General features: G+C 46.5%; 2 protein-coding genes across 2 annotated transcripts in view; both read left to right on the top strand.

Annotated features, from left to right (window-relative positions):
* Positions 1 to 4,063, top strand: part of RNF38 (ring finger protein 38) — a 119,915-nt gene extending 115,852 nt beyond the window's left edge. Inside the window, exon 12 of the mRNA XM_084304733.1 lies at positions 606 to 4,063. Within this exon, the coding sequence (XP_084160859.1) occupies positions 606 to 662 (57 nt within the window). The 3' untranslated portion in view covers positions 663 to 4,063. The remainder of the gene's footprint in view (positions 1 to 605) is intronic.
* A 5,834-nt stretch (positions 4,064 to 9,897) lies between these two features.
* TRIM14 (tripartite motif containing 14) lies at positions 9,898 to 19,379 on the top strand (the record flags this gene model as incomplete). Its single annotated transcript, XM_084305674.1, has 6 exons — positions 9,898 to 10,062; positions 13,137 to 13,232; positions 14,123 to 14,356; positions 14,989 to 15,151; positions 15,727 to 15,819; positions 18,653 to 19,379. The coding sequence occupies 6 exons, from the start codon at positions 9,898 to 9,900 to the stop codon at positions 19,186 to 19,188; spliced, it is 1,287 nt and encodes a 428-aa protein (XP_084161800.1). The 3' UTR covers positions 19,189 to 19,379.
* Positions 19,380 to 19,881: the final 502 nt, after the last annotated feature.

Genomic DNA, 19,881 nt, shown 5'->3' with positions numbered 1-19,881 from the left:
ATCTTCCTTCTTTTTATTATTATTTTATTTATTTTTATATTAAAACTGCTTCTGTTTTTCCCTGCTTTGCTTTGACCAATTCTATATGATGGGTGTCTGTGAGAATAACTGGATAAGGAGAGTGTAAAGAGTTGTGATCCCTGATCAGTAGAGCTTGTGACAGCATGACACCTTCAAATAGGGCGTTTACTTCTGGCCCACTGTGGCTTGTTTGGTTTTGCTGGGTTCCTCTGCAACACACAGTACAACTTCTAAGTTGCACCCATCTGACTGCAATATACTATGACTGTAAGTCTACATTAATATAACCACCATCACACAGGTAAAGCCCAGTTTGCTGTTTTCCTCTGTCTCTTAAGATAAAAAGCCTTTTTTTTTTTTTTTCTTACTTTTGTAAACATAATTTTGAATTGACAAATGCACAACTCTAAAGTAACAAAGGAAACTGAGAAAGGGCATAAACACACTTTGTCGTCTCTTCTTTGTTGCTTCTGAGTACTCTTCGGCACTGAAAGTGCCTTCTCATCACGGATGTTCTGCGTCATGTACTCACTAACAATGTATTTGTCAGTAAAATGAACCCTTTCTTGTTTCTGGTTTTACAGGCAAATCGTACCTGCCCAATTTGTCGAGCTGATGCTTCAGAAGTGCATCGTGATTAAGAATGACCAATCTAAGAGCACAAATCTGTTTTGGATGTTCCTGGTCACATGTATATATGATCTATTGAACTTACCCATGTGGCTTCCAGCCTTTCCCTTTCCACAAAAGGGTCAATGGACCTTACTTTGCACTGTGTGACTTAATCAATTATAAAGCTTCAAACTAGTCTTCACAGTTAGGGATTGTTATACTAACAGTGTGATTGGAACTCCAAAGATTTTTTTCTTTAGCTTAATTTTGTGTGTGCACTAACATTCCCTGGTTTGTGTGATCATTCCGAGTGTTGCTGCGAGATTACTGTGGATGTGATCTTTTAGCATGTGCTTTTCTATAAAATAGAGACAAAAAAGTGGTAGCTCCAAACAATATAGCAATCTACCTTATATAGAGCCTTCAGATACTGTGAGTGGGAATGAGTGGTGTGACCGTGTGTTTGCCAGTGGGAGGATGTGTGAAGTGTGCTTCCGAGTGTGCATGTCTGTTTGAGAACCTATATACCAGCATGTACGGAGAACGTATGTGTGTAGTATTAATTATGCTGCAACGTATAATCTTGTGTGTTATTTAAACAGTACTAGGACTGTACACTGGTTTCTTTCCTTGTGTTTGCAGTTGCACACTGAATGTGATGGGTGCAGCAATTACAGACATTTAGTATTTCCTCCCCGACATACTTAGAGGTATAAAGACTTTTCTGCCTACTATTCAAACAAGCGGTTATGCTTCCCCTTCACTGGAGGCTGTAAGTGTGTACCATGGAAGAGTGCATTGTTCATACATGAGTAGCCTTGTTTTATCAGCCTATGTTACAAAGACCAGATGTTTAAATTGCTGATTTACGAGTTATTTTACCAATGTAAAGTTACAATACCGCAAAAATCATTTAGCAATATTAACATTTTCAATCAGTAATTTGAATATCAGTGTGTTTCTGTTCTCCCTTTCAAGTTTTTAATTTTTATGGGTTATAACTGCATTCAGTTGATTTTAGATTAGAGTTAAGGGTTACGTGCTTCTTTTGTGAAAGGAAGCAGAGAGAACGCTGAGGGTCTTGTGCGACAGCTCTTCATTTTTCACCATTGTACCTGCTAAGTACATAGTCTTTTAGCTTTTAAACATTGGCTTTAATCATATACGTTCTTTGTCATTTACTAGGGAGTTCGTATGCAATTACAATAACTTGTAAGAGGTTACGATTTTATTCCTGAAACTGAATAAAACGAACTTTCCATCATTTTCACAGAGAAGTAGAACTTTTTTTTCATTGCATCACAAAATAGGGTGGTTTTTGGTCACTCATTGCAGAACTCAGTTGCCCTGATGCTGCTTCTTGTCCCTCCTTATTTACGTGATGAGTGTAATATGAAGAAGGAACTCCCTTGGTTTTAGCAATTGAGTTTCCACAGTAAGACAAAATGGGAACACCTTCCAAAAGAAAGTGCTATTAAACAGGAGGTAACCTCTATTCTGAATAGTATTTTCTTTGTGCTTTCAAAGAAATTAGTTTCGTTTATAACATTTCAGTCTGTTAGCATGTTCAAGATGTTTCACCAAAATATGTAGGTCCACATATACCATAGTTATTCAAAGGATGCACTTTTTGCATCAAAATGCTTCTCCTAAATTCAGTGTCGTTACTTTGGTTGCAGCAGCACAAGTGGCACAGTTACCAGTATTGCTGTTACTTGCTGCCAGTCTCAGCTTTAAGTTTATTCTTTATCACTTTCGATGTTTTTGTATGCTGCTGTGCTTTAGTATCAGTTATAATTTCAGACAGTGTTACATGTTCTCCGTGCTGCTTGCCCTCTTTAAGTATTCTACAGACCAGTCACAGCTTGTGGTGCAAGTGAAATAAAAGCACAATTTTGCCCTATTTCAGATGCTCTTGCCTCCATTTAGTTATGCAGGTAGTTCTCAAAAACACTGAGTCTTTCCATTCCTATTCATACCTAAGAACACTAACTAAACAAAAACATGCTGTTACATCAAATTCAAAATGTTAGAATTTCTTCTCTCTTCCAGAGGAGTTAAAGAGTAGGTTTTCCACAATAACACCTAGCAGGTTAAATTACATATAGTAAAATTTATTTTTTTAACGAATGAAATCATGTTTTAAAAAAAAAAAAAAAAAAGCATATGCCACGTGTCTTACAAAACTTAGGCTCTTTTATATAGCTGCAAAAGAAAAATTTCTATGTGTACAGATTTAACCATAACTAACACTATGTTCAGTATTCAGTTTGAAGCATGGAAAGAGGGCACTTTTTCTAAGCTAGACACAAATGCATAGTGAGCAAGAACCATTCTGAGGCCAAGGGAAAGTAGTTCTCTTTCTGGAACTGAGAAACCTCGATGTGTAACATGCCTTTTTCTCTAGTGAAACTATGTGAGGCAGTGGGAGATGGAGATGGAGGGTCTAACTTGGTAAAATTATGAAGTGAGTTGTTGCCCTCTTACAGCTCGTCTCTCCTGGACTGTTTCTTTCGTTTGCATGAGACTCTTGCAGATGCGTGTGGACTTGCTTTGTGTGGTTAGTGGATACAAGCAGCACACATGCATATATTTTAGATCAGATCAGACGAGCTACAACCAAGCCCTCTGTGTTGTGGCTGTGAAGGGAGGGGGATACATGCTCAGCTGTGAACTGCCATGTGTCACACACGTTTGTGTGCAATTTCACAGCCTGCTGTGGTACCTGGCGGTACCAGCATCCAGCAAGACATTTCTTAGGTTAATTCCCTTCCTGCCATCACCTGTCTCCTTCTTCTTAAAAATAAAACTAAAAATAATAAATGTTCGCTTTATCACATCAGCACTGCTGTGGTTTTGGCATAAACTGTCAATTAAATTTGACATTTTAGTGGATATCAAGGCCTATGGATAATTCCAATGTCTCATTTTGTGGCTTTCTTTTAAAAAAAAAAAAAAAAAAAAAAAAGCCTTTTGTTTTATGCCGTTTTGTACGGTCTCTTGAATGTGATTTCACAGCTGTTAACACACAGTGTAATACAGGGGATGACAGTTATCAACCTTTTTAATTTTACTTACAGAAAACACATTTTTGACTGAGTTATCTTTGGGCCTTTTATAAAAGCTGTGTTTTTGTTTTTGTTTTTTGTTTTTTTCTTTGGTGCATTGTTACCTCATTTTGCTACTTGTGTTTCAGATTTGCTAATGATTCTGAAAGCTTATGGGTTTTGTTGGAATCATATTTTGTCAAGTGTTTTCTTTAAATCATACTCTATTGTATCACTTAATGTGTAGTTTTAAATGTATTATATCTGTAACCAAATCATTTGAAGGCTTGATAAATTTTTAATAAAATTTGTACATTTTCTATGAGAGTTACTAGTAATGCTTTACTAGGTAGTGCAATGAACTCTTATTTTTAATCCCTGTGTCCAATTTTGGAGTTGAGAGAGTTGTTCAACAATAAATGTATAATGTACACTTACACACTTTTGTCCTGTTCTTTCTCCTAGAAGGAGGTGAATTGTTTCCTTATTGTATTCCTTATGTTTCTCTGCCTCATGATGCAACTCTAGATATTGGCAACATAGAATCACAGAATGGTGTGGGTTGAAAGACACCTTAAAGATCACCTGGCTCCAACCCCCTGCCATGGGCAGGGACACCTCCCACCAGACCAGGTTGCCCAGAGCCCCATCCAGCCTGGCCTTGAGCACCTCCAGGGATGGGGCATCCACAGCTTCCCTGGGCAGCCTGTGCCACGGGATGTGTTGTAGGTGCGAGGTTTATCTTCTAAATTGCAGTGCATAGAAGCATAGGATCATACAGATTGGAAAAGACCCGTAAGATCATAAAGTCCAGCCATCACGTAACACTGACAGGTCCACCACTGAAGCAGGTCTCTAGTTGCCACATCCACACATCTTTTAAATACCTCCAAGGATGATGTGATACAGACTTTTAAACAAGATCTACTTTGAGATATCATAAGAAAATGACGCAAAGTGTCATATTTTGGAAGTGTAAAATGGTCATAGTTAATAGAACACAAAGCCTTGCCTAAAAAATCAGCTTTCCGAAAATAGTTACAGAATCAAAGGGAAATTTGAGGGGATGGAAGTGCTCCTTGGGCACACAGTTCACACAGTGTGTCATGGAGATCTGTTGACGTGTTACATTTTGCAGTGCCCTAAAAGCGGGGAAGAAAATCATCCTGAGTTAAGGGTGAAACTGAATTGCAGGGATTTGGGGTCACACAAGGAAGCGGTGGTTACACAAACAAAAAGGAGCCCGTCCTGTAGGTGTTTGGTTGTTGCACTCTAGTTACATCACCTCATTAAAAACAAGAAATATATATACATTTAAAAGGTTTCCATTTACACAGACTATCTAATAGGCAGCACAAACCTGTGCAAGGCTCCGAGCACCAGGTTAAAGCCACGCTACAGCCATACCCACCGTTCCCGTGGGCTGTGCTGAGTTAGGCAGCTCTCCCAGCCACACAACACCCATCCTTTTTGCAATAGCTTTTCTACACACACTGCGCATTCGGTGCTGCATGGATGGTACTGTAACGGGAGCCTGCTTCATAATCTGTCACGGTGTGAGTGCACGAGGCAGGCCTTCAGCAGAAGGAGAGACCCTCGGCAGCTCTCTGCAGTTCCTCTCTGTGCAGAAGAAAAGAGGATGTTTGGCTGTTCAACAGGAAGCCTCTGAGTGGGGAGGCAAGGCTCAGAAAACATACTTGTGAGCTGGTAGGTGAAGTGGCAGGTCTGTCTTGCCAGACTGTCTTCTCACTGCCAACCCTGTAGGTTTTCTGCTTTTGTTTCCTGTTAACTGAGTATATTATTTCCTTGCTGCTCCCACTACAACCACCTTCAAAATCTAAATCCCTTAATCCTCAGTACCAAGCCAAACTCCAGCTGTTCTATAAATCCGTGAACACGTGTAACTGTAACCCAGGAGTTGCCCTTAATTTCAGCCAGAAGTGAAGTTCTCCCCCATCTCTCTCCCCTTGCATCATTGCAATACATAGAGCCCTCCACTCCTTCGATGAATAGTTATGAAGCTAAGTCTTGTTTCCCTAGGATATCTTCATACAGTGCATTTCTGCAAGGAAATCTGTCCACTTCTTCCTGCCTGGCTGATCTGAGGCTTCACTAACAACCATGAGCCCAGTCCTGCAGTCTTTGCAGGTAGGAGTAAAATAACGAGGAAAGCACTGATCAGGAGCTCCTGTGTCCTATCTCATCCCAGCAGATACTGAACACTTGGGAAAATAGGCTGAGCAGTTATGCTTCTGCTTGAGAAGTCTTGCACATTCTGTGTCTTCCGCGTGTTTTTGCTGCCTTGGTCACCATTGTCAAAGCAGGACCATTTAGCAGCCTGTCTCAGGCAATATCAAAGCTGAACACTGGGGACCTTGCAAGCTTTTACCAACAACTTTCTCATCAAACCACAGCACTGGTTGCCTGGTAACACTTTTGATCTCAAGTACTGATTTTGGCAGAGGTTTCTTGCTTCTAGCACCAGCACACGTGCTGGCTTTCCACCACTTTACCTTAACTTTCAGCTGGGGGGTAGCATTCAAGAATGCTGTAAACTCACAAGCAAACAAGTTTAACCCTCCCTTCTGCAGTTAAAAGCAGCTTTCTGGTTTCTGCCAGCATCAAGAGATGCAGCGGTACCATCACAGGGCAAAGAGTAAATTGCTGGTGCGTAGGAGGAAAGCGGAGAAAGAATTGGAGGAAAGACTGCCCTTCTGGTCCCACAGAGCTCATGCTCTCTTCTTGTGCAAAGTTCCTACTGAATTACATCAGGAAACTGCTTGAATAAAGAGCCCAGTCGTGCTTTTTGTGCATCTCCACAGAACAAGGAGGACTTACCATACCATGCAAGTATGGCTAGAGGACAGGGGTATCAGCAAGTACGTGAAAGTATTCCCTTCCTAGTAACTTGGAATGCATGGACTGGCTGAAACTCCTGAAAAACCAATTTCTTGAGCCTGAGCTCAGATACCAGCAGATCCACGTCTGCTGCCCCCAGACACTGGCTGTTCTGCCCATGTAAAGCAGGTTGCAGGGGCAGCAGTAGTTTGACCACAACCAGTGCCAGCCCGGAGAGCAGAGTTGCCCCCAGATCTTCCCTTCCTGACCTCCATCTTCCCACCCCCTTTGTGCCACAACATCTCACACTCAGCCTATAAAGCAGCTGTCTTTGCTGATCCTGACCACTTCTTGTGAGTCTTCTGCCATCCTCAGTCGTTAGCTGGAAGGCCGTGGGTTAAATATCAGAGGAAATGCTGCCACTCAGTCACTGTGCAAGGGCCACAGAGCAAGTTTGGTCTCCAGAGGAATGCACACTGAGGAGCGAGGTGCCTGAGGCACTCAGTGCAGTGGGCAGGTGTGTGCAAAGGTGAAAAGTATTTTCTAGCAGGAAAAATGCATGAAAGGTCCTGGGAAGAGCTGGGGAAGTGATCCGTAAGTGCCCTACACTTAATATGGAGGCCAGACAGCCTGGAAGAGGATCCCACTGCCGTCACCGTGCTAGTGTCTGCAGGAGCACAACACCCAGAGGGTGCTGGAGGCTGGTGGGTTAGGCTGTGGTGGTTCTGAAACTGATGATGCCATCTACTGACGAGCACTTGATTTTACCACAAAACAGCCTGTTCAGTACAGCAGCGACAGGCAGCAGAGCCGCAGCAGGCCGGAGGTTTGGGCCTCAGCACTGGGCCCAACACAGCGGGGGTCCCGCGGGGCCTGCAGCCGTGTTAGGGTGAGATGTGAGGTAAAAACGCTTCAGCTGAGCCGGGGATGTCTCATGTGCTTTTCCTACACAGTATTAAGGAAGTTACTTATTGCCTGTTACTCGGGCAAGGAGCACCTGCTGTGCAAGTGGCAGTGTTCAGCGAGCATGCGAAGAACAGGCAAACAGCAGAGTGTCACGGATAAGCAAAGAGCAGAGGACACGGAGATTGCCTATTCTTTAGAAAATCTTGGTTCCTGGTGAATGAATGCACATGGGTTTCAGTGCTACCTTTGCTGGGTTGTCCTAGGGCAGTGTTGTTCACACAGCAGTTAGCGGCATGGCGGACAAGCAAGGCAAAGAAACAGAAAGTGAAAATAAAATGCTGTCATAAACACAGGCGGGGGGGAGGAGATAGGGAGGGGTGTTTTTCTTTCCCCTTATTGCTAGTTATAGGCCTGTCTGTAGGAAACAAAGTATCTGTGGCTGAAATACAATAAGTAAAAAGGAAACGTAGAACAAAGCAAGGCCAGTACAAGAAGGGGAGAGCAGGAAAATTAGTGCACAGGTAACAACACCAAACAGAAATGCTACAACTCCTCCCCCAGGAGGGGACAGGGCTTCTTCTTTCCAGCTTCTCTTCTGCCTTGGAACAAGATGGTGTGGTCCCTGGGATGGGCTTTCTGTGTCCTATGGTAGTTGTTAACAATCGCAGATAACAAGGTTCGTGGCAAGGGAACAACAACAGGTTGTTGTTTGCTTGTTTGTTTTTTTGCTGGAAACTACGAAGAAGTATGGGAAATGGGGGCAGAAGGAGGATTTTACTCGGCCTTTTGCCCAAGTTCTCTTTAAAAACAAAACCCAGACAAGCCAAATCTGTGCTGTGAGGCAGGCTGGGCACGGCTGTGGGTCGCACATCCCCAAGCAGGGGACACAGCAGCTGCCCGAGCTGCTCTGCCCAGCCACAGCAAGGCCCGTCCTCTGCACACAGGAGGCTCTGGCCGTGATGTGGGGTCCCTTCCCGACGGTGGCTGGTGTCCTCAGCCTCTGCCCCTCCCTGGGCACCTTCACTCCGTGCAGCGGGGGCTTCCAGTTGCTTGACATCTACAGATGCTGTGTAGCTGCCACTTCTCACTCCCCAGTGTCTCTGCCAAGGTGCAAAAAGAGCCCAGACCCTCACCAGAACCTGTGAATCGTACACGGAGACAGACAGGTAATGGCCTCCCAGCCAAGCTGACGAGCAGCTGTTTGGATGCATGTTTGGAGCAGATGTTTGGATGTTTGGTAGGCCAGCAGGCGGACAGAGAGCCCCCTGCACTGCTCGGCACTGAGCAGTGCCATCAGATGCACAAAGTCCAGGCCGCAGCTGGGTGCTAGCACCGCTCCTGGGAATGTTTAATGTCCTTATCTGCAGACAGGGCAATGGGGTAGAACAAGCCCACGGTGACTGTGGATGGGAGGTGACAGCAGGCAGGGCTGCTCTGCAGAGGGCCTGTGACAGGCTGGGGAAAGGCACCAGCGTGAATCCCACCAAGATTAAAGCAAAAGCCACATCTGGGGTCATCCCATGCATGAAGGACCCCTCTGCAGCAGTTCAGGCTGGGCACCAGCAGGCTGGGGAGCGGCTGTGGCAGCAAAGGGCCCAGGTCTGTGTGCTGAACACCTTCCCACAGCGTGTCCCTCTGGTGATGGGGACCAGCCACAAGCTGCATGTTGGCCCTGCTGTGGGAGCCCTCCTGTAGAGGCCACTTAGAGAGCGGTGGGGGTGAAGCACAGCATGGCAAAGGAGACGTGGGAGGAACTGGGCTTGTGCAGCCTTCTGAGGAGATCTCAAGGCTGTCTGTTACTCCCTTTTTGGGAGCGGATAGGTGATGAGGCCACAGCTGTCCTTGGAAGTGCACGGTGAAATGGCATGGCACAGGGTGCAATGAGGAACGTTTTGGCTCGACACTAGGAAGTTTTCCCCGCGGAGATGGTCCAACACTGCAGCACGGTCCCAAGGAGGCTGTGAAACCCTCACCCTTACTGCCTGCGGAGCACCAGGCTCTGGCCCTTTTCTCTGTGGGATGGTGAGACCAGACGGTCCCCGATGCTGCTGTGAACCCTCACCGTCCTGCGACTCCTGTAAGGCTCTGAGCAAGGCTCCCTCAGTGAGAGTTTTTGTGAATCCCTGAGCATCCGTGCAGCTTTGTGGCATTCCCCTTGCTATCAGAGGGAGCACCCTCAGCCCTCAGCTCCCCACAGCCTCCTGCATCCACGCGTGCGGTGAAGCCGCACAGGGAAATAAACCCTCATCGTCAGCCCCATCCTGTTTTCCACATCGCTTTCCCTCCGGGCCATTGTTTGAGCCGCTCGGTTGGCTTTCACTGGCAGAAACAACGGGCGGAAAACGCATAAAACAAAACCGTGGGGGCACCCGGCACCTCACTCAGCCCGGAGAAGGCTGAGCAACCCCGGGCCCGCCCCGCGGCCCGGCCCCATCCCGGCCCGGCCCCGTCCCGTCCCCGTCCCCGTGCCGCCATGGCGCTGGGGGAGCCGCGGCGGGGCTGCGGGGCCCACGCGGGGCGGCCGCTGGAGCTGCTCTGCGAGGACTGCGGCCGCTGTGTCTGCGCCCTCTGCCCCGCGCTGGGGCCGCACCGCGGGCACCGGGCATGCCTGCTGCACCATGCGGCCCGGCACCGGCAGGTGGGACGGGGAAAGGGACGGGAAAAGGGAAGGGAAGGGAAGGGAAGGGAAGGGAAGGGAAGGGAAGGGAAGGGAAGGGAAGGGAAGGGAAGGGAAGGGAAGGGAAGGGAAGGGAAGGGAAGGGAAGGGAAGGGAAGGGAAGGGAAGGGAAAAGGGAAAAGGGAAGGGAAAAGGGAAGGGAAGGGAAAAGGGAAGGGAAGGGAAGGGAAGGGAAGGGAAGGGAAAAGGGAAGGGAAGGGAAGGGAAAAGGGAAGGGAAGGGAAGGGAAGGGAAGGGAAGGGAAGGGAAGGGAAGGGAAGGGAAGGGAAGGGAAGGGAAGGGAAAAGGGAAGAGGGAAAAAAAAAAGAAAAGAAGGAAAAAAAAAAGAAAAAGAAAAAAAAACAAAGAAAAAGGAGAAAAAAGAAAAAGGAAAAAGGAAAAGAAAAGGGAAAAAAAAAAGAAAAAGAAAAAGAAAAAGAAAAAGAAAAAGAAAAAGAAAAGAAAAAGAAAAAAAAAAAGAAAAAGAAAAAAAAAAAAAGAAAAAGGAAGAAAAAATAAAAGGGAATTAAAAAGAAAAAGGAAGGAAAGGGAATGAGCACTTGTGTGCCTGCCTGGAGCTGGGAGACTCGTGAAAATCCCATCTTCGGCCATGTCTGCAGCTGAGTGACTGGGCTCCTGCATCCAGGCAGCCCCTAAGGGAGCTGGAGCAGGGTGTGCAGGGCAGGTGCTGCGGGCTGTGCATGGCGCCTGCTGCAAGGATTGCCCTTGGGAGCAGCTTTCGGTTTCCTCCCTGCAGCCCGGAGCGCTGCTCGGCCTGGGGCTGGCACCGTGTTGCCTGTGGGGTGGGAGTGCTGGGTGATGGGCGATGCTGGTGGGGAAGGAAGGGGAAAGGGGGTGTTTTGCTCTGTTCTCTTGGCTGGTCTTTGAGGAAGGCAGCAGGGTGCAAATTTTAGAGTAGATGGGGGGAGGTTATCACCTAGCAGAGCTCGTGAATCTTTTAAGTGGTGCGTCAGGGTCAAGACTGGAAAATTGTGGCTGGAAGAGGTGTCATGCCCCAAGTTTCTTGGAGTTCCCTGCTCCATGCAAGAGAAACATCTGTCTGCTCACACATACATGCCTGTGGCAAGGGGCTTCCAGACATGGACTCCCCAGCTTTTTCCTGCAGCCCATTTCGTCTCTCTCTCTCGTAACTGAGTGAAATATTGCATGTGTCTCCAGAGGAGCCGCATGTCAGCAATGCAAACCTACGTAGCCCACACAGAACCCCGAGGGCTCTGTTTATCCCCCCGGCAGAGTTTAAACGCAGTTAGAGCTGGGGATGTTGCGGTGAGTTCGCTTTTGTGCTTGGGTCCCATCTGCAGGACGGGCACATCGACAGAGCTGCAGCTGTGGAGCTGGCCTGCCTGCTACAGCTGAGAGGCTGTGTGAACATCACCAGTGCATGGGGCTGCCTTGCCATCGGGTATCACTGGTGCCAAGCTGTAAATATTTGTTGTTGCAGCCGCTGGCTGCAGCATTGCTGTAGTGTAGTGGGTGTTTCTGATTGCTCTTTCGCACGCCAGGAAGCAGTGGGTTTTGACCCTAGATAGAGCCCCCTGCTGATGGTCTGTGTGGAAGTGCTTGGTGAGCTGCCCCTCAGTGCTAAATGGATGAACATGCAGTCTTGATCTGAAAATACAGCAGGTTGACCTTCTCTGGTCACCCACCTAGCAGCTCTCTCAGCCCCCCTCTTAAGTAGGACCAGGGGAGAAAATAAGATTGATAAGCTCCTGGGGTGAAGCAAGGACAGGAACAGCAATTCACTCAGCAATTGCTGTTTATTTGGAGAAGGTTAACTTGATTTATTGCAAATTAAAAATAAAGTAGGATAGTAAAAAGCAAAAACAAAACCAGAAACACCTTTAACGCTTTCCCTAGTCTCCTCTGCCTTTTTCCCGTGCTCAACATCACTTCTTCGCTTTGCGCTCCTTTACCTCCTTCTTCCCCCCTGAGCAGTGCAGGGGAACAGGGAATGGGGGCTGCGGTCAGTCCCTGACGCTTCATCTCCGCCACCCCTTCATGGTCACTTTCTGTCCTAGCTCCAACGTGGGGTCCCTCCCATGGGATGTCGTCCTTCCCCAACTGAGCCTGCGGGCGCTGCCCACAGGCAGCAACTCTTCAAGCACTGCTCCCACACGGCTCCGTCCCATGGGGTCCATCCATCCATCCCCCAGGAGCAAACTGCTCCAGCACGGGTCCCCCACGGGTGGGGGCAGCTCCCCCCAGACCCCCTGCTCCTGCGTGGGCTCCTCTCCACGGGCTGCAGCTCCGGCCCGGGGCCTGCTCCTGCAGGGGACTCTCCATGGGCCGCAGCCTCCTCCAGGCCACATCCACCTGCTCCACCGGGGGCTCCTCCACCCATGGGGGGGCTGCAGCGTGGAGATCTGCTCCATGTGGGACCCATGGGCTGCAGGGGGACAGCCTGCTCCACCAGGGGCCTCTCCCTGCACAGCCCGCAGGGGAACTGCTGCTGCCTGCCTGCAGCACCTCCTGCCCTCCTGCGGCACTCACCTGGCGGCTGCAGGGCTGCTTCTCACCACTCTCTCCCTGTGAAGCAGCCATTTTTGTTATTTTTTTCCCCTTTCTTAACTCTGCTCTCCCAGAGGCCCACCCAGTGTTGCTCCCTGGCTCAGCTCTGTCCAGCAGCAGCTCCCTTTTGGAGTCGTCTGGAGCTGGCTGTGGTTGTGACATGGGGCAGCTGCTGGGCTCTGCACACAGAGGCCACCCCTGCAGATCCCCTGTTAATAAAACTTTCCCACATAGACCTAGTACACAATGCCATAGATTTCAAGATGAAAATGTTTTTTTCACCGTTGGTTTCCCTGCTGCTTATGAAGGTGGCATAATTTGTACATCAGTATGTATCTTACCCTTTTAACCACTGGGCAGCAGATGAAATGATGAAATATTTGTTTAATCTCCCTCCACTGGCCTTGCTGGACAGCCTTATAAACTGTTTCTGTAACATACTCACTGATAAGGAAAGAAAGTTGTTTTTTACAGATGTTGTGAAACAGTAATTTTATTTATTTATTCATTTATTTATTACTGTATAGGAACTCCTGATGCTTTGTTTGAAGGATCTAGAAGAGAGAAAAGAACAAGAGGCTGGTAACAGAAGGTGTATAGAGCAAGCTGCTAATGATGTGAAGGTAAAGCATAGCTTCTTTCTCCCCTGGATGGTTGTTTTCCAAGGAGAGACATTTTGTTCTGTCTGTAGCTCTCCAGACCCAGACAGCTGTTGCTTCCCAGGAAAGGAATGCTTTTCATGTGTACATTACAACATACTACTGTCAAAGGGAGAGAGGAAGGGAAAGAGTTTCTAAAGGCCTGGCCCTCATCCCCTGCTCAGCCAAACACCTTTGGGAGAACCAAGCTGAAATGTCTCTGCAGAGGAATAGTAAATATTCCCAACAACTTATTTTATTCTGACTTTACTGATGGATGTTGCATTGCACAGAATTGCATTATTCAGTCTGACTGAATTCAGAGTGTAGTAAACAAGAAAAGCTCTGTTAACTTCCCCCAAGAATGGGGATGTGTGCTAAGCTCCACCTCATTTATAGAGCATTTTGCTCCAAGGAGCATCTCTGAACTTCTCTATTACAAAAATATCAGTAAAAGTTGGAGGAATGTCTGAAGAGCTTTGGACACTGTGGTTTGCTGTCACTTCCTTTTGATGCTTTCTTTTCCCAGCAGCTCCCTGACCCTAACTTGCTTTAAAAAGGGGACAAAGCGTTGCTACCAAAGGACCAGGTCTGCTGCTTGTAGCAGTTGATACCCGGCCTGGTACCTGGCCTGGTTACATTACAGCTGAAAACTGTGTTTTCCACATATATAAGCATCACAGAATCTGCCCTCAAGCTTTTCCATCCAGGAGATAAGCAGGAAGATCCTGACTGTGCTTGCCCTTAACTGGGTGAACACTCATTTCTAAAGAGATGCAGCAAATTGGTAAAATTCAACAGAAATGTGTCATTGACAGCTGAAATGTTTATACTCTGTTGAATCTGGGGCGGTCACTCTTCTGCTTCACCTTTAGGCACACGCTGCTATGACCAAAAAGCAGCTGTCAGACAGAATGACTGAGCTCCAGTTACTGCTTCGCGAGGAGGAGAGCCTGGCAAGAAATTTAATTGACGAAAAGACTCAGCAAGCCCTGGAAGCACATGGTCAGCAGGTGGAGTCCTGTCAAGAAAAGCTTGCAGTCCTGGACACCTTTTCATGTCGAATCAGAGAAACGCAGCAGAACAATGATATCATTCAGTTTCTGGAGGTGGTATTGTGTGGTCTCGTTTTGCCTCTTATCCTCATAGGCCCTGGTTAGTCACTGCTCTAGTGGTTAGCCTCTGTTGATCCTTCTGTATGTGAGCAGCATCTTTCTCACTGTTTTTTTTTTCTTTTTGTTATTATTTTGGTGGACTGGTTTGTTTCCTGATTTTTGAGCTGTTAGGTGTTCATATCATGGAATTGACGTCAGGTCTGTATGAGAACCACATTAATTTTAAGCATACGTGAAACGAGCTAGGCCTGTCTCCTCATCCCTAAGGTTAATGCTGTATTGGGTCTTTCCTTATGCAGGTTAACACAAACGTCTGAGGAAAGGCAGCCTTCTCCAGGAACCTAAGGAGGAAGGCTAAATTGGCTCATTCCTTTAATTGCAAAAGATGCCAATCTTCCTGAGCTCATTTTACTGGAGTGCTTTTCTTCCTGCCTACCAATAAATGTCAGCCTCTCTTTCCTCACGGGCTGTTAAACAGTCTGAGCACAGCAAGGGTTCCCTGTTACGGTCCTGATGTTCACCTAGTGATGGAGCTGTCCTTGCCCTCTGGTGTTTGGGAGCTGGTGGGAAGAGTCCATTCATGCCACTGTCCATACTAACTGGAGGATTTGCCTTCCTGCCCTCAGAAATCCATAGAAATCGAGAAGGAAATGCAGGAGTCAAAGAGCCAGCTCGAACAGTGTCACCCAATACCTCTCTCATTTGAGCATGTGCTCAACTACTACAAGCATCTCATGACAGTGCTTCAGTCCATTCTACAGAAACCACTAGAGGTCCGGCTTAAAGAAGGTATTTGCAAGAGTGCTGTGAATTTTGCTTCCTCCTGGCCTCCTTCTAAATATAGTGAGGTCTGTAATTTTCTTTTACTAAGTAAACTGAGCTGGAGAAAGCAAGCATTTCAGGTATGTGTGCTGTTCTCTGGCAGCACTGGTGTTATGTTGCTATAGCTGTAGGAGATGTAGGAACACGTGAGGTTTCTCTTTCACCTGGTTCTCATCTGGTGTGTGGGGTGGTTTTGGAGGAATGGCAGGGGCTTGCCTAAGGTTGTGCTGGGTTGTGAGGTCCTGTGGCATCACTGGGATCTAGCATCTCTGTGCTATCCAAAGAGCTTAAAGTAGAAAGTTTGCAGAGTGAGTGTCCTTTTTCCAATAAAAGTAGTACAGATTGTCCCATGAAATTGGCATATAGGGTGACTGTATACCTTACTCAGGATGTGGATGGAATTCACAGCAGAGTGGTAAAACCCAAATAAACTGTCTTGCAAAATCCCCCGTTGTTTTATTTTATTTTTAAAATCTTGAGAGTAGAGCTATCTTCTCTCACTGATAGACTTACCTAAACTGTCCCTTTTGATTTCTGCCCAGACGTTTTCAGCAGCCTTAACACCACCACAAAGAAGGAGCCTGGAACAATGCTGAAAACCATGTCTCCTGTTGATCGGTTGCTTTTCTTAAAACGTAAGTATGGTTGCACAAAAGCTAGAAGCACTCCAAACACTCGTGGCTTAATCACTGAAGCAGTCAATGAATGTGTGCTACCACCTGTTCGTTATCTTGAACAGGTCTCTTAAGAGGGCTCCTGCTGTTTGGGAGGAGCAAATTCTTAGCCCTGCTTGAGAGCCAGTACCCTTTTCTCTGCCTCAAGTTGGGAAAGGAATTTTAGTTTCTGCCTGTGAAGTCTTGATCCTTTGCTTTTATTCAAAACTGGCAGTGTGTGAGTCAGTTAATGGATAATTTATTTTTTTTAAAGACATTCATGTAGGGTTGGACCAGATGATCTTGGAGGTCTTTTCCAACCTTAACAATTCTGTGATTCTATGTAGCGTGTCTAGGGACAATCCACAGGTCATCATTCCCTCTGGTGTTGGTAGGGAAGATGTATAGCAAATTGTTTCACCTCCCTGATGGAAAGCTAATTAACATATCCAGTGGCCTGCAGCAGATGAGTGCTGTGGCTGTTCTTAATCCAAAAGCTGTCAGGTTCCCTGTTAACATGGCATCTGCTGGCTGTGATGGCAGTGGGTCCTTCCACACTTGCATCATCTCTGCGCTGCAGGATCCAGACTGAGTCATTCGCTTTGTAACCATAACTTGATCTTTGTAGGGTGCTAGGACAGGTAGTACGCGTCAATGAGCTCTAGCCAGAAAGAGAGCTCTGCAGAAGCTTTTGTCAGGCTGTGAAGTGGGCTCTCAGTCTTCATGAATGCCAGTCTTTATCCATCTCCTTCAGGCTGTCCCCTGATGGATTCATAGAGAAAGTACTCCATTTGTTTCACGTGTGAGCAGACATCTCTCTAAGGGCCAAAAAGACTATATCTCAGCTCTGTTAAACCTAAAAATAACAAACCTCACTAAGATGCTGGATGCAGCTGCTCATAGTCCAGCAAAATTGTCAAGCCTTAGTGATAAATGAGTATTTGGAGTTAAAGTCACTTAGGTATGCTACTACTTGGGAAAAATGGCACGTCCTCCAGTAATCCAAACAACTCCAGCTGTTTTGCATTATTTTTCTAGCCAAATTCACATCCATGCTCTCATATACTGGCATCCAGATGCCATTCAGTTCTTGGTTTTGTTTGTTTGTTTGTTTGTTTGTTTGTTTTTAAGCAACAGACATATTTTCATTTTAGTAGCAATTTATTTATTAGGAACGCGTTTTGTGAAAACCTAGGTTTTCAGGCAAATTTGACAGACTTGACACCAACAATTTGCACAGCTTTTCAAGTGCTTTCTCAAAGAGAAGCAGACACTGAAGCCAGGCCTTTAAAATCATTCCTACTTTCAAGTCACACTTTCAGTCTCTTTTGGACCTAGTGTCTTATGTGTCCTGTACAAACAGCATCCCCACAATTTACCTCTTGGAAGGTGACTTGAAGCCAAGACCCAAAGACAGCCAGAGAGACGTTGACAAGAGAGGATCCTGCAGCACGCTGTTTTTACCTTTGTGATTCCTGTTTTTCTGTCTTTTGTCACCAACTGTACATGCAGGTGGGCATGAGTGTTTGCAGCGTTCCCCCACCTAAAACACCTACGCAGACTGCATGAAAGCCAGTGCTAGCTTTTCTGGCTGGTGCTGCACCCCTAAAGTGCAGTGGAGATCACTACAGTAAGATGTTGCATGTGCAAGACCTATCCCTGTGGTGGTTGGTGTGCTTTTGGAAGTTTCAACTTGGTGTCTACAGTCATAATACCAGAATTAAAATTACGGAAGTTTTATTTTTGTTTAGAAAATGGCAGTGCTTCTGTTAGCACTTGTGCATGTACAGTGCTGTTTCCCTCTCCCTTTTATTGCAGCAAACAGGTGCAGTTCGAAGGGGGTAGAATTACCAGCAGCGGGCTCTCTAGCACCTTCGCCTGCATTTTACACTTCAGCAACCCTTTTTGTATGCCTTTGCCCCAGAAACTGCTTCGTTTCTGATAGCCAGGTGTGTGCAGCCCAGACCACGATGGTCTGCTAGCAAGGCTATGTATAAAACAGCAGCGACTGGTGCACCACTGGTTCCTGTATGTTAAATATAGCTGATGTTAGGGGCCATGGCAAGGCAAGGGAGGCATGGCGTGCAGCTGCATCTTTTAGTCACGACTCGTGTAGTGCTGACTTGTCTTTCTGAAACACTACGGATGGGTATAGAGGTCTTTTTCTGGCTTTGTGATTTCCAGTCCTGTAGCAGCTGCTTCATGGTGAAAATATTCTGAGCTGCTGCTGAGTAAGACAGTGATTTCTAGGGTATAGTTCCAGACTGTGTTTTTTCTTATGTAAGTTGCAGGCTAGGTGACAGTTTAGTGCTGTAAGTCCCCTGGGAGCTGGTGGGTTGTTCCTTTGCTACATACATGCTGCTGAGCTGTGGTGCCTCTGTGTGAAACCAACTCTTAGCCCATTTTTCAAATGTGATCTCACTGAAATGAGGTTTCACAGCCAAAGAGTCTGCTCCAGTGCTCTCTAAAAACCTTACTGTCATCACAGTACCGGTTTCTAACTATTCCACTTAAAAGCAGAAGCTCTGTGTTTATTCCCTACCTCGTTGTATTCTTCTTACTGTTTGTTAAACACACATACGCTGTTTTACGTATTTGTCTTTTACTGACCTGCTTTAAAGCCTGTGCAACTTCGAACCATCAGTGCATGTTGATAGTGCAGTGTTTTCCAACTAAAATATGACTGTTTCCTTCCAAATCTGCAGTTTCCAAGCCACTGCCTGGCTATGGGCTCTTTTGCAGGCTTTGTGTAATTTTGGGCTTCTTTCATGGGTCACAATAAACGCAGCAAGTACGTTTTTGGTTTTGATTGCAGATGCAAGATCGCCAACCTGGGAATATGACAGCCTTCATCCGAGGCTGAAGTTGTCTGATGACCGTCTAGTGGTAAGCTGCAACTGGAGGAGGATATTTTACCCCTGTGGCCCCCAGCGATTCGATAAATTGTGGCAGGTGCTAAGCAGGGATGCGTTCCTCTCCGGGAGCCATTACTGGGAAGTCGACCTCCTTCAGGCTGGAACTGGGTGGTGGATCGGTGCAGCCTACCCTTCCATCGGCAGGAAGGGAGACTCTGAAACCTGCCGCCTGGGCTGGAATCGAGCATCGTGGTGCATCAAAAGGTTTGATTTCGAATACTGGGCATTCCACAAGGGGGAGAGGATCCCTCTCACAGTAGAAGATGACCCTGACCGCGTTGGTGTTTTTCTGGATTACGAGGCAGGGATCCTTTCCTTCTACAACGTTACGGATGGCATGGCTCACCTGCACACCTTCCGCTGCAAGTTCACAGAGCCAGTGTACCCAGCCTTGAGGCTCTGGGAAGGGTCCATTGGCACATGCAAGCTGACATAAAGAACGAAGCAAAAACAAGGCTGTAACTCATGGTTTTGGTATGAAAGCCACTTTATAGTAGCGATCTACATGAATTACGCTGTGTCCTATGGAAGATTCAACTGTGATGCTTTTAGAAGGCAACAGTGAAGTTGAAGAAAACCAATTGTGTTTAATGTCTGTGTGTTTTAAATGGGGGAGGTTGATCTGCCATTTATCAATGATGTCAATATACCGCCTAAAGTGCCATACGTTATACTTTTTGTACTTGATTCAAATTTGCAAAATGGAAAAATGGAAAAAAAATTGCAAAACTGTGGTTAGAACCTGGAAAAAAAGTTTATTACAACTCGTATTTGAGCCTGATAATTGCTGTCTTTTTGATTTGATTTGGATAATGATTTATTATTCCCAGGCTCAAAGAGTCACAGGGAACAGCGTTCAATCCCACTGGCAGCTGGTCACCAGTGGCTTCCACCAGGGCACAATTCTGGGGACAGTTTTCTTTAACATTTTTGCCAATGACCTGTGCAAATGACCATGTGCAACCTCATTAAGTTTGCAGGTGATCCCAAGTTAGGCAGGAATGTTGATCTGCTTGAGGGTAGGAAGGCTTTTCCCGGTAACAGCCTGCCCAGTGAAGTGGTGGAGTCCCCATCCCCAGAGGTATTTAACTGATGTGGCTTAGAGATGGGACTTCATATGTCAAGGTTG

The sequence above is a fragment of the Netta rufina genome, assembly GCF_964035555.1.
Source record: "Netta rufina genome assembly, chromosome: Z".
NCBI lineage: Eukaryota > Metazoa > Chordata > Aves > Anseriformes > Anatidae > Netta > Netta rufina.
Note: the sequence above shows the minus strand (reverse complement) of the source record. Positions and strands in the feature narration are given on the sequence as shown.